This window comes from Myotis brandtii, unplaced genomic scaffold (assembly GCF_000412655.1).
Source record: "Myotis brandtii unplaced genomic scaffold, ASM41265v1 scaffold251, whole genome shotgun sequence".
NCBI classification, from domain to species: Eukaryota; Metazoa; Chordata; class Mammalia; order Chiroptera; family Vespertilionidae; genus Myotis; species Myotis brandtii.
In genome coordinates, this window is record NW_005359516.1 from 871,720 (window position 1) to 884,979 (window position 13,260).

Sequence of the window (13,260 nt, forward strand, 5' to 3'; positions counted from 1 at the left end):
AAAATATATTTTATTGATTTTTTACAGAGAGGAAGGGAGAGGGATAGAGAGCTAGAAACATCCATGAGAGAGAAACATGGATCAGCTGCCTCCTGCACACCCCTACTGGGGATGTGCCCGCAGCCAAGGTACATGCCCTTGACCGGAATCGAACCTGGGACTCTTCAGTCCATAGGCCGACGCTCTAGCCACTGAGCCAAACTGGTCAGGGCACATTTTTTTTTTTTTAATGTAGATCAGTGGTTCTTAACTTTTTGTATGTGACTGATACATTTGATGAATCCACATGATAAATTTATAGGACTCTCTCAGCAGGACAATGTACTCTCTTCATCATGCAATTGCATTTGATGTCTGTAAGAACAGGGCACTTTCCAAGTGTGCTGATTAAAGTATATATGTGTGTAGAAAGTAATCATAATGGAGTTTCTCATTGCAGATCGACTGTATATTCTTTTGAATTGAAGAATAAATGACAAAGTGTCCCTCTTCCCCAATAGCTCAGCATCAATCTACAGAGGGAGAAAGTAGATTAGTAGTGTTTTAGGGCTGGGCATGGGTAAGAGTTTAAGGACGTGATGGCTTAAAGGGCACGGGATTTTTTGTTCTTTTTTTTTTTTTTTTTGAGGTGAAGAAAATATTCTAAAATTGACTTTATTTATGTTTATACATATCTGTGAACATACAGAAAACTAATAACCAATGAATTATGTACTTTAAATAGGAGACTTGTGTGGTATGGGAATTGTATCTCAAGAGAGTTATTAAAAAATAAGTTAGCATCATCCTCATTTATTCACTGAACCATTTTATCCTTTCTGAGACAAAGTAGTTGACGCCACACATGCTAATTCTATTTTATGACACTGTTTATGGTTTATATTATGCAGCAAGCCAAGCAAAATAAGAATGACCCAAACATCAAAACAAATCTCAAAACAAACTCTATATCTGAGTGATTATGTTTTTTGTTTATCAGAAATCACATATATATAGATATGTAACTTTCTATGTCACTATTTAAAACTGCTTTTTTTCCTTTTTCAATTGAATTATTAGTCATTGTATAATTTGGAAACATTTCAAAAAATATAACATTTCAGGTACTAATGTGTGTAATAGTCTCATGCTGATTTCAAAATAATAAAGGTCTTATACAATCTGTCTCACTTAGAATTCAAATTTAGCAATATATTAAAAGAGTAACATGCTTACACAAAGAAGTTCATATCAGGAATGGTTTAATATTAGATATGCTAATATAATTGCTAATATGACTGTTAATATGATAAACAGATCATCTGATAATACTGAAAAGGTATTTTTAAGATTCAAAATTATGCAATAGTATAATTCTTTGTGGCTCAAAACACTTATTTTTATAGATATAAAATATTGATCATTTTTTCTTCTTAGTAGTCAAGATTGTGTACTGTGATAGTCATTTTATACACACCCACACCCACATCCAAACCTATTCCCTGTCACACACAGATTTTAAGTTTTTTTTGTTGTTGTTTTTTGTTGGTTTTTTGTGTGTTTTTTTTAGTCAAAGGGTATACTAAGCATGTGTGCCTTCCAGATCTCCTAACCAAGCTCTCATGGAAATAAATGGCAGGGGTTGGGAGGACAATCCAAAAAGAGAAACTCTACAAAGTATCATCTATAGGCTAGAAATTTCAAATAATTTCTTTGAACGTAGAAAATAGATGGAATCAGAATAATGACTGAACCCAAGAATAAAAAGTATATTACGCATGGTAGGGTTATTGTCAAAGTAGGAGACATTCTTCCAAGTGGAATATAGGAACACTTAAAATTCAGAGTCAAACCAATACAATGAGCAGGAATGGGCCTAGGATAAATCATAAGGGAAATTATTTAGAGGTTTGCATTCTAAAACCTTTGGTCAGCCAGCTGCTTATCCAATTCCTTTGGCCAACCTTACCATCTAAATAAAGAGAAAATAGCATGATGGAAGTGCTCTGGTACTGCTTTTTGAACACAGTGATTCATCTGCCCCATCCACTTCAAAGAGCCTGTACTCACTTGTTAGTTTAGACAATTTGAACTTAGAATTTGGACAACCTGTTGGGCCTACCCAAGATGGAGATGGAAAATATGAATGTTGAAAAACATAGATAATTGAAGTAGAGTTTTGGTTGTATCTATTAGCTATTTTTAAAAAAGGACAGTCACAATGGAGGGGACTTTAATAATTAAAGAAATAAAAGAAGGAAATTTCCCTGCAGTGAAGAAATACTATATTATAAAAGTTGAAAGAATGCATCTTGTATCAAGCATGGTAAATGACAGCAGGCAATTTTTTTTTACATCTCAAATTTTATATTTTAATTTGAGGGCAAGAGAAAAGCATTTTCTTACATATCAGGATTCAAAGTTTACATGGAACCTATCCTATCTTATTGGTATTCTACAATAAGGAATGTAAAATGAAAAAGAAATCCAAAATATAAGATGAGATAGGATTAAATATAATATGTTAAAAAGAGAGTAAAACTCATGGAAAAATCTAAATAACTGATTATTTGTTTGCAAAGTTTAATGCTGTTAAGAATCCATACAAAAGGAGAGGCTTAATGTTTAAAAAGTTTCAGTGAAAACTCCAGATTATTTCAAGTAAACTAGTGGACAGAAAGTATATAACTTATTAATAACCACTATAAGATAATGTAAAAATAATTGATCCAATGAAAAACATGAAAGGCAACAAACAAACAAATGAAATAATTATAAATAGAAAGCTTAAAATGGCTGGAATAGGTCCAAATATGTCAGTAATCATGGGAAATGTCAAGGTTAGAAAGTTTTATAGTTTGGTTAATAAGAGATATTCATACATAATTAAGATTACCTACAAAGTTTGAAAATGAAGAAAGAAGCAGAAATAGCAATATTCTACAAGGCAAATAAAAATGAAGTTGAAGACCATTAAGTGGGGGAGGAGAGGCATGTTTTGTATTAATATCAGTTTTAACCCACCAAAAAGACAGTAGCTTATTTGCAGTAGACAAGCAAGCATAAATAGGTATAAAAACAAAAACTGTTAGTAATAAGAATTGAAACTAATGAACTGCCCCATTGTGGGAAAATTTAGCACACATCTTTCAGGAACCGAGATATCAAGTACAGAGAAAATAACCAAACTAGAATTCCCAAAATTTGAATACCAAAATCACTGAACTTTTATTTATTTATTATTTTAAATATGTTTTTATTGATTTTGAGAGAGAGAGAGAGAAAGAGAGGGAGAGAGAGATAGAAACATTGATGAGAAACATCAACATCTATCAGCTGCCTCCTACATGCCCCCTACTGGGGATAGAGCCAGCAACTAGGGCATGTGCTCTGACTGGGAATCAAACCATGACCTCTTGGTTCCTGGTTCGATGCTCAACCACTGAGCAACACCAACCAGGCTGAATTTTTAAAACAGTGATATGTACATCTTTGTATCCTGCTCAGCTCTCAAATCTCATGTTACCTTAAATCTGGTGTTGGACCCTTTCTTGGGATCCTTCACCAGGTGAAGCAGTAAACAATTAAATTACAATTTAGTTTTATTTTTAATGATTAAGATGTTTTCCTAATTGTCTTTTATTTCCTTTAGTCTTACTGCTCTGATCCAAACCTCGTGTTAGATTTGAAGAACCTCATTGTGCTTTTTGCTGATACACTTCAGGTTTGTGACTTCTGTTTATCTAGATTAGTATTTCCATCAGCTATAAATCTTTTCACTGGCTGCCTAAATTTGAATAAGTACCTTTCAGTTTTTAGTTGTGTTTCTTCTTTTCCTAGTGTTAGATTTTTTAATCTTTCCATAGCATTTCCTGGTCCATCACCTTGACCATTTATGTTTTCATAAATAGTTCCCATCCCTCTCTTTTTCCCCTTGGAGCAAATCAATTAATTGAAGCAGCTACTACCTTAGTTTTCCAAAATTTTCTTAATTCAGATATAGTACCCGAGTGACTTTAGAGGTTTTTAGCTATCATCTTGGATAATAATTATTGATTTGAACCACATATTATATTAATAAAATAGCATTAGAAGTGGGTGAGATTTGTAGCATTTTCAGTTTCTCTCCCTATTTCTTGTTACAGGCAGAGTTGTAGGGAGAACTTAGCTGATGTTATAACCCGTATACAATATATTAATTTTAATATTCATTTTTTAATTTTTTTCTGACTGACAAATAATTTGGTATGTACCTTTTAATTTGTGAGAGATAAATACTAAATATTAGGTGAGAATGAAAGACTCTTTATCATGGTTACATTTAAATTGTTGGCTAAAGGAACAAAGATACCTTTCAATGCCTAATCTCTCTCATGTTACTAACAAAAATCACCTTATAAAATGAAGCTATTTTCTTATTTTGTTTCAGGTTTATGGTTTTCCTGTAAATCAGCTTTTTGATATGCTATTAGAAATTAGAGATCAATATAGTGAAACTCTGCTAAAGAAATGGGCAGGTATTTTCAGGTGAGAAATGATCTATAGTTATATAGTGTGTGCAAGTGCATATACATGTGTGTACAATGTGTTTATGCATAAGGTTTTTCAGATATAACTAGAGGCCCGGTGCACAAATTTGTGCACCAGTGGGGTCCCTCAGCCTGGCCTGTGGGATCCGACCAAAACCAGCTCTCCAACATCCCCTGAGGGGGCCTGGATTGCAAGTGGGCGCAGGCCAGGCCAAGGGATCCCACTGGTGCACAATTGGGGCCGGGGAGGGATGAGGGAGATTGGCCAGCTGGGGAGGGACTGTGGGAGGGCTCCAGGGTGTGTCTGGCCTGTCTTGCTCAGTCCTGACCTATCAGCCGGACCCCAGCAGCAAGCTAACCTACCAGTCAGAGCATCTTCCCCCTGGTGGTCAGTGCACATCATAGTGACCTGCCAACCAATTGACTGTCTGCCCCCTGGTGGTCAGTGCACGTCATAGTGAGCGGTTGAGCGGCCTTAGTATATCATTAGCATATTATGCTTTGATTGGTTGAACGGACGACCGGACACTTAGCATATTAGGCTTTTATTATATAGGATGGGTAACAAGTAGGCTTATATTTTATATCTATGATCCAGGTTATGATTGTTAATAAAAGTAAATTGCAATGATGTCCCAAATAAAGTTTCCTAGTTATCCAAAAATCAGTGATAGGTCTAACATGTGGGGAGCCCCCAAATCTCATTGTGGCTCTTTTTGTTTCTATGGATAAACGTCAAATATTTTGGTTCATACCATCTATATCATCTTTTGTCTTCTTATTCAATTTTTTGTTTTCTCTTTGGAGAACATGTCTTGTCTATTGCTTATTCATAAGGTAGTGGCTTTTGAGCCCTTTTGAATAATTTAGCTTCTCTGGAACCTTTTTTGAAGTCTTACTCATGAAATTCCTCATCTTTTTCCTTCTTCACACTTAGAGAAGAGGCCTATGACAATCCAATATTTGAAGCATATTATTTAAATAGTTGTTATAACACTATTTAAGTAGTTTGAATAGAAGGTCTAGTATAGGGTTAAAGAACATTAATAATCAAATATATCTTATTTAAAAACAAATGAAACCCCTTTGCTTTTTCCAGAGCACACATTTTTTCATTGTTAACTTACTTAACTTAAGGCTTCAATATGTTGCCTTAAATTTTCTGTATCATCTGTAAATCTTAAATACCATGAGGTCATATTTGTTCTGTTTGTTTCAGAATATAGTTTTCTTTTTGTCTTCCTTTGAAGGATGTCCTTATCTGAAACCAAATAGTTATGTTGTAGAAGCAATAGAAAAGGGACTGGGAAATGTTTATTTTGGGTTGTGATATATATATATATATATATATAACCATTAGAATTTACCTGAAAATTACTTATCCTTACAGTGATTAACCCTTCCTCTTTCCTTCCTTCCATCCATCCATCCTTTATTTTCTTTATAGAAACATACTTGACTCTGACAACTACAGTCCTATACCAGTAACAAGTGAAGAGATGTATAAAAAGGTGGTAGGACAATTCCCATTCCAAGATGTAGAGCTGGAAAAGGTAAGTAATTGAAAATAAACTTCCCTGTTTGGGTGGCATCCTTTACAAGCTTTCATTGTATCAGTCTTATTAAAGGGATTATCTCTAACTCAGTGGGTTAGAACTAGAACACCTTCAAGGGATACCTTGGGCTTAGAAGAACAGAAGTTTCTGTTTTGGGAGTCAGTAGATGGCTTTGGTGGGGTCCTCTGAAGTATTTGGGGGATTGAAGTATTTGGTTTACACTTTGAAGTACTTGCTTTTATTATACCCTTAGGACATTTTCTCCCCAAAACATACAGTGAAATTTACCTTATGTGCTATATAATTCTGTTGGTTTTGACAATGCATTGAGTCATGTATGTACTACCACAGTAATGACACAGACCAGTTCCATCATACCCCAAGTCCCTCATGCTGCCCCTTTTCAATCAATCCCTCCTCTCACCCCCAGCCTTTGGCAACCACCAATATGGTTGATGTACATCTACTTTTGGCTTTTCTAGAATGCCAACATAATTGGAGTCATACAGTATGTAATCTTTTGAGGCTGGTTTTTTCCACTCAGTATAATGCTTTTGAGATTCATCCAAGTTGTTGCATGTTATCCATAGTTCATTCCTTTTTACTGCTGAGTACTTATCACAGTTTATTTATCCCTTCATGTTTTGGAGGACATTTAAATTATTTTTATTTAAATTTATATCTTATTCTTTTTACTATCAGGAAACTTACAGAAATACTTTCTTAAATTGAGATTGTTAAGCAGACAGCTCACAATGTAGTAGAAAATTCCTTTTGCATTTTAACTAATTTACAAATACCTTCAATGTACGTTCATTTGTGATTCACTTTCATGAATTCTTACATTTACAGCAACCATTTCCAAAAAAGTTTCCTTTCTCTGAATTTGTGCCAAAAGTTTACAGCCAAATTAAAGAATTTATATACGCCTGTCTGAAATTTTCAGAAGATCTTCATTTAAGGTATAGTGGAAATGTAAGAGATATTGAGATTGAGACTATATTCATAAGTGTTCTGAAATACTTCTGATATTGCATTCAGCTTTGATTTAGAAAGTCTTAATATTAGTCCTTCATAGCAAAGCACTGCTATATTTATATAGTCATGGTAAAAGGGAAGATTGGAAACTTTTGATTAACTTGTTTTTGCTTGTATTACTTAGTTTATTCTCTACTATTTACAGATTTACACTTTAACACTGTCTTAGTGGGAATTCAGAAAAGAGTAGTAAAATGTATTAGTTTTGACTTTCCATTTGATGAAATTTTAAGGCCAATAGTAGTGTAGCAGGTAATACCCCCCTCCCCTTTTTTTCTTTTTTCAAGTAGTCTCTGGACTTGTTATAGGTATCCATAATCCCTTTAATTTATGTTTGTTTTTTTAAAAAAATATATTTTATTGATTTTTCACAGAGAGGAAGGGAGAGGGACAGAAAGCTAGAAACATCGATGAGAAAGAAACACCAATCAGCTGCCTCCTGCACACCTCCCACTGGGGATGTGCCCGCAACCAAGGCACATGCCCTTGACCGGAATTGAACCCGGGACCCTTGAGTCTGCAGGCCAACGCTCTATCCACTGAGCCAAACCAGTTAGGGCTAATTTATGTTTAATTATTTAAATAACATTTTTAAGCCTATTTATATATCAGATATATCTTGCTTTTTGAGAATGCAGAAATAAAAGATGTAGTTTTTTGTCCTTAGGTATTGTCAGTATCTACTGAGGATAACGAACATGAAAATAGGCATGTAAAATACACCAGGATGAATGCTGTAATATGTGTAATGTACTTTTTAAACACCTAGAAGGACACTTAATTCATCTTAAGGAATTTGAATGAGAATAGTCGTGATAATTGGCTTTCTAAAGAAACCTTTTCTCAGGAATGATACCACCATTCATTCAAATCAGGAACCTGAGAATTATTTTCAACTCCCATTGTCAAATAATAATTCCTTTCCTTTTTAAAAAGAATTTTTATTTTTCAATTACAGTTGACATACAATATTATATTAGTTTCAGGTGTACAGCTCAGTAATTAGACATTGATATAATTTATGAAGTGATCACCCCGATCAATCTATGGTCCATCTGACAATATACATATTCATTACAATATTATTGACTATATTCCCTATGATGTACTTTATATCCCCATGACTATTCTGTAACTACCAATTTGTACTTCTTAATCCCTTCACCTTTTTTATCTCCCCTAACCCGCCCTCCCATGTGGCAACTGTCAAAATGTTCTCTGTATCTATGAGTCTGTTTCTAATAACTCTTATTCTATCTTTGGAAGTTGTGTTTCTCTGTGTGTGTTAGACTGTATCTATGAGTCTGTTTCTAATAACTCTTATTCTTAAAAACAAAATTTTAAGCATTGGTCTAAATTCCTGTAAATACTTCACAAGTATGTTATTACATCTGTAAAACTCAAAATAGTACTCATCCATGGGGTACTGGGAAGCATACTTCAGTTTTACAGAGGAAGGTTAAATAACTTCATCCAGATCACACAGGGAGTAAGTGTTAAAGCCAGATTCAAATCTGATTGTATCAGCATCAATAAAACAATCACTGCCATGTTTGGAATTCTTACTCTTTGGTACTCTTTGTATTAATATCTTACATACTTTACTCAGGTAGTTGTCGTAATATTTTTCTGAGATAATCACTTAATTGTTCACATTTAACAAATGAGGGTAGTACTCATTTGTAAATGAGTTTCTTTAAATCTATTTTTTCCCAGCTTGTTTTTTACCTTTTAAGTTTACAGTGTGGCTGCTTTAATTCACATGGTAGTCCTATTTGACCTGGACCAGTTAAATAGTCTCCTAATTGTTCTTCTATCTCTAATTTTACTTTCCCAACCATCTATCTTTTCTTTTTTCCTGATTCTATTCTGTATGTCTCCTAGAGTCATTTTTCAAAAATCAAATCTCATTTAACTTTTCTTCTTCTCACCTTTTCAGGGATTCCTCATGGCCTATAGGATAAAGTTTACTCTAGTCTGACATATTTATCTATTTGTCTCCCCCCACGCCCCTTGACCTAGTCCACCTCATACCATTTCCAGATTTATATTCAAGGGTAATTTCCCTGTCACCCCGTGCTTCAGTCATACTGACCTACCTTCTGTTTTCTGATCATAACATACTATTTTATAACTCTCTGACTTTGCTCATGGCTCTTTCTCTATTTCAAATCATTGTTCCCTGTTAGTGCTCTTGACTAGCTTCTAACTATCCGTCAAGATGCAATTTAAACACCATTTACTGAATGAAGCCTTTTGGACCACTTTTATTCCTAATGGAGGTGATCTAATGACTTCTTTGTGCTACTTCTGTACCCTATGAATACTCATCTTACATTGTATTGCTTTACTTGTAGCTATGTGTTTCTGTGTGTGTGTGTTAGACTGTAGGTTCAAAATAGACATTTAAATTGGGATGCATTTCTGCCTTTTACTATTTGGTTGCCATTTACCTTACTTTCTACATTTACCTTATAACCTGTAGTGACGGAGATTACTTTGACAAGTATAGCTATCATGTGGGAGGTTACATTAGGGGGTGTGAGACACAGTACATATAAAACAATTCTCTTAAACACAAGGCTTTCAAAACAAGGGAAACTGCTGTATTGAGATTTTTATGAAGCTTTAAGGATAATTATCCTCAAATCAAGTTTTCATTTTTTCCCACAAGAATTTTCACTTTCACATTAGCTAAAAATGCTGAAAGAATTATAAAAATTGAAAAAATATACAATTATGAATTCTGAGGATATATAACTCTTTTTGAAAGAAATTTCTTTTTAAAACAGCAAATAAATGGCATTTCTATGGTTAAATAATGTTCTGTCATTTGTATTTTAAAAAGTAGAATATGCACAAATATATGTATATATACACATCTCTTTTTTAAGTTATTAAAATTCAATCTCTGTAAAGAATTTGGGAGATAGAGAATAGAATAAAGAAGAAAAATTGATAAGACCCCAAAGTACCACATAGTGGTAATCACTGTTTATATATGGGAATTTTTTTCTCTTAGTCTTTTTTCCATTTGAACACACACACACACACACACACAGCACTTTTCTTTTTTTTTTTTAAACAAATTACTATGAAATACTTCCACTTCAGTCTGTAATGTTGAAAACTGGAAAGAATATTGCTTTCTAACAGTGAAAAAACACACATACACAAACAAAAACAAGACCAACTACAAAATGAAAGCTTTCTGGGACCCATCAGGAAGCTAAAGTGACAGGATGACCAAATACCCTGAAATCCAAAACGAGGCTGGCCCCAGCCAGGAGAGAGTGATAGGATGCACAGACTCCGTGGCAGAGCCAGGAAGAAGGCATAGCTATCACATGGGTGAGAAAGTAGAAATTAATTTCATCTTAATGAGTCACTAATGGCTGGAGCTAGCATGTTAGTTAGTGTAGAACTCCTAGTTGTGTGTCCCAGATCCAGGAGGAATTTATACTCACATGTTATTTGCAGTGGTCTTTCCCTGCATGCTCATGAGAAAGACTGGAGCTGGCTATGAGAGCAGAGAGAATCATCCATGATCTAACAGGCATGGAGAAGGGGACCAGCCACTGCTGTGAAAAAGGCATGGAGCCCCACTCCCCTGGTTTGGACACCTCACTCATACTGATAAAAAATGTGAGAGCACTGGTAAGATTGGGGCAGGGAAGTGTCTGTCTCTCTGGCACGCACATTGCTACAGGGAGACTTGAAGTAAAAAGAAAGCTATTTCACCCCTGGGAGAATGGCAGAAGACAAGATCTTATACCAAATGCCATTAGTCGTCTACCAGTGGGAAAGAACACAAAACTGCACTATATTAATCACGGAGACAAAGCCAAGTTTGGCTGCCACTGCAAGGAAGGGCAGGGATGTTGAGCGAGCTCCACCCCTTAGCATCGAGCACAGAGGACCTACCTAAGACTGAGCCTGGCCAGGGCAGCAGAAAAAGTCCTTTGATCTTTACTAATAGCATACAAGAACTATATAACAAATGGCAGTAATCTGCCATTGGGTGATGGGCAAGAATGGAGAGGACGGGAAGAGAGAGAGAGAGAGAGAGAGAGAGAGAGAGAGCGAGAGAGATTTTGTATGATAGGCATATAGGTATAGTCGAAAGCTGTGGATGATGCAGAAACTTTATGAAAAACCTTTTGGGATCTCAGCACCCACACTAGGCACATGCTAGCATTAGAAAAATTTGAAATCTGTGAAGCACTGAAGGTAACCATAACAACAACCAAACCCAAACCGAATTCAACTCCTGCATATACTAATGGCCCAATGGAAGGAGAGAGGAGGTCATTTTCAAGTATAAATACTGTTACCTCAGCATCTACTGTTTTACTTATGATATTCAACCTTCAGTAAAAAATGTGAGACATGCAAAAAAACAATTAACAACTTATTGTCAAGGGACAATGAAAAAAACAGAACCAGACTCAGAGGTGACCCAAATGATATTAGGGACTTTAAAATACCACATGCATGAACAGACAGGGACTTTTAGCAGACAGATGGAAATTATTGGGAAAAGTTAAATTGAAATGCTTGACATAAGAAACAGTTTTAGAGATGAAAAATTCCTTTGAGGGGCTCATCAGTAGATTTGACATAGCTGGGAAAAGAACTCAGTGAATTTGAAAATAGGTAAATAGAAGTTACCCAAACTGACACACACCAGAGAAAAAATGATGGAAGAAATAAAAGATCCATTATCTGTAGGCCAATTCCAGACAGTGTAATTGGGAGTCTCAGAAGGAGAGGATGAAACTGGGAAGAAGAAATGTTTTATAAGATAATGGCTGAGAGTATTCTAAAAGTAATAAAAGACATCAAACTAGAGATAGTCTCCTATCAATTTAAACAAGAAAATAATAACAGAACAAAGAAAAATATTTAAACACACCATATGCAAATTCATGAAAATGAAAGGTAAAGGGCATTCAGGGGAAAAAAGTGATTATATGCAGGTTTAATGATAGGAATTGCATCAGACTGTAGATGAGAGGTTATAGATTTCAGAACCACTTCAAGATCCACAGTCAGATTAAGTCCATGGTCTCGCCTCCCTATACATGAGGCGTGTGTGGTCTGGCAGGTCTTTGGGCAGGTAGGAGTACTCCTGGCCTGTAGTTAAGTGGACATGGGGCCGAGTTACAGGGCTGTTTCAGTATTTGCAATCAGAACAAGTTTGGAGGGCTTGCTTCTGGGTCATGGATGGGCATGTCTTCTGTGCAGTCATGGACAGGCAGGATTGGTAGCTAGTGGGTGCTGGAGTTGGGTCATGGACCACAGCTGGGACAGAGGTTGGCAGGCAAATGGCACTGTTGGCAAGGCTCTAGCAGAGTTCACAGTGAATTGTAGTTTGTTCCTGTGTGTGTGCTTCGGATTATTATGGGTAATAACTATGCCACTTGAGCATGGGCTTGCTTTCTCAAAATAACCCTCTATGGTTTTGGGTTCCACCAGGTTACAATCTTTTTTTTTTTTTTTTTTAAATATATTTTATTGATTTTTTACAGAGAGGAAGGGAGAGAGATAGAGAGCTAGGAACATCGATGAGAGAGTAACATCGATCCGCTGCCTCCTGCACATCTCCCACTGGGGATGTGCCCGCAACCCAGGTATATGCCCTTGACCGGAATCAAACCTGGGACCTTTCAGTCCGCAGGCCGACGCTCTATCCACTGAGCCAAACCAGTTTTGGCTAGGTTACAATCTTTTATCTAGATCCCAGAATTCCACAAAAGCATCTTTGTCCATGTATGACTGCCAAATTATTTTTGTTAATGGGATATGAGCGTGGGATCTCCTATTCTGCTATCTTATGGATGTCACTCATTTATTTTTTATTGCCCTTGAAGAAAACCACTTATCTAGTAACAATGTCTAATAAAAGTAAATATATGCCAGGAATAGGACAAAAGACATGAGAGAAAAATTGGATATGTTATAAGATGTTCAAAATAGGTGAAACTAATCTACACTAATAAAAGAGAAACATGGTAATTGGCGTACGACTGCTACCCTTTTCATTGGCTAATCAGTGAGTATATGCAAATTAACTGTCAGCCAAGATGGCGGCCGGCGGCCAGGCACTGAAGCGAGCAGGGAGGCTTGCTTGCTGCAGACTCCAACGTTCCCCGCCT

General features: G+C 35.7%; 1 protein-coding gene across 6 annotated transcripts in view; it reads left to right on the plus strand.

Moving 5' to 3' along the window:
- Nucleotides 1–13,260, plus strand: part of EXOC6B (exocyst complex component 6B) — a 524,781-nt gene that overhangs the window by 274,156 nt on the left and 237,365 nt on the right. For all 6 annotated transcript variants that reach the window (XM_005867756.2, XM_005867754.2, XM_005867755.2 and 3 more), the window contains 4 exons: nt 3,632–3,703; nt 4,409–4,506; nt 5,956–6,061; nt 6,917–7,026. In XM_005867756.2, the coding sequence (XP_005867818.1) occupies nt 3,632–3,703; nt 4,409–4,506; nt 5,956–6,061; nt 6,917–7,026 (386 nt within the window). The remainder of the gene's footprint in view (nt 1–3,631; nt 3,704–4,408; nt 4,507–5,955; nt 6,062–6,916; nt 7,027–13,260) is intronic.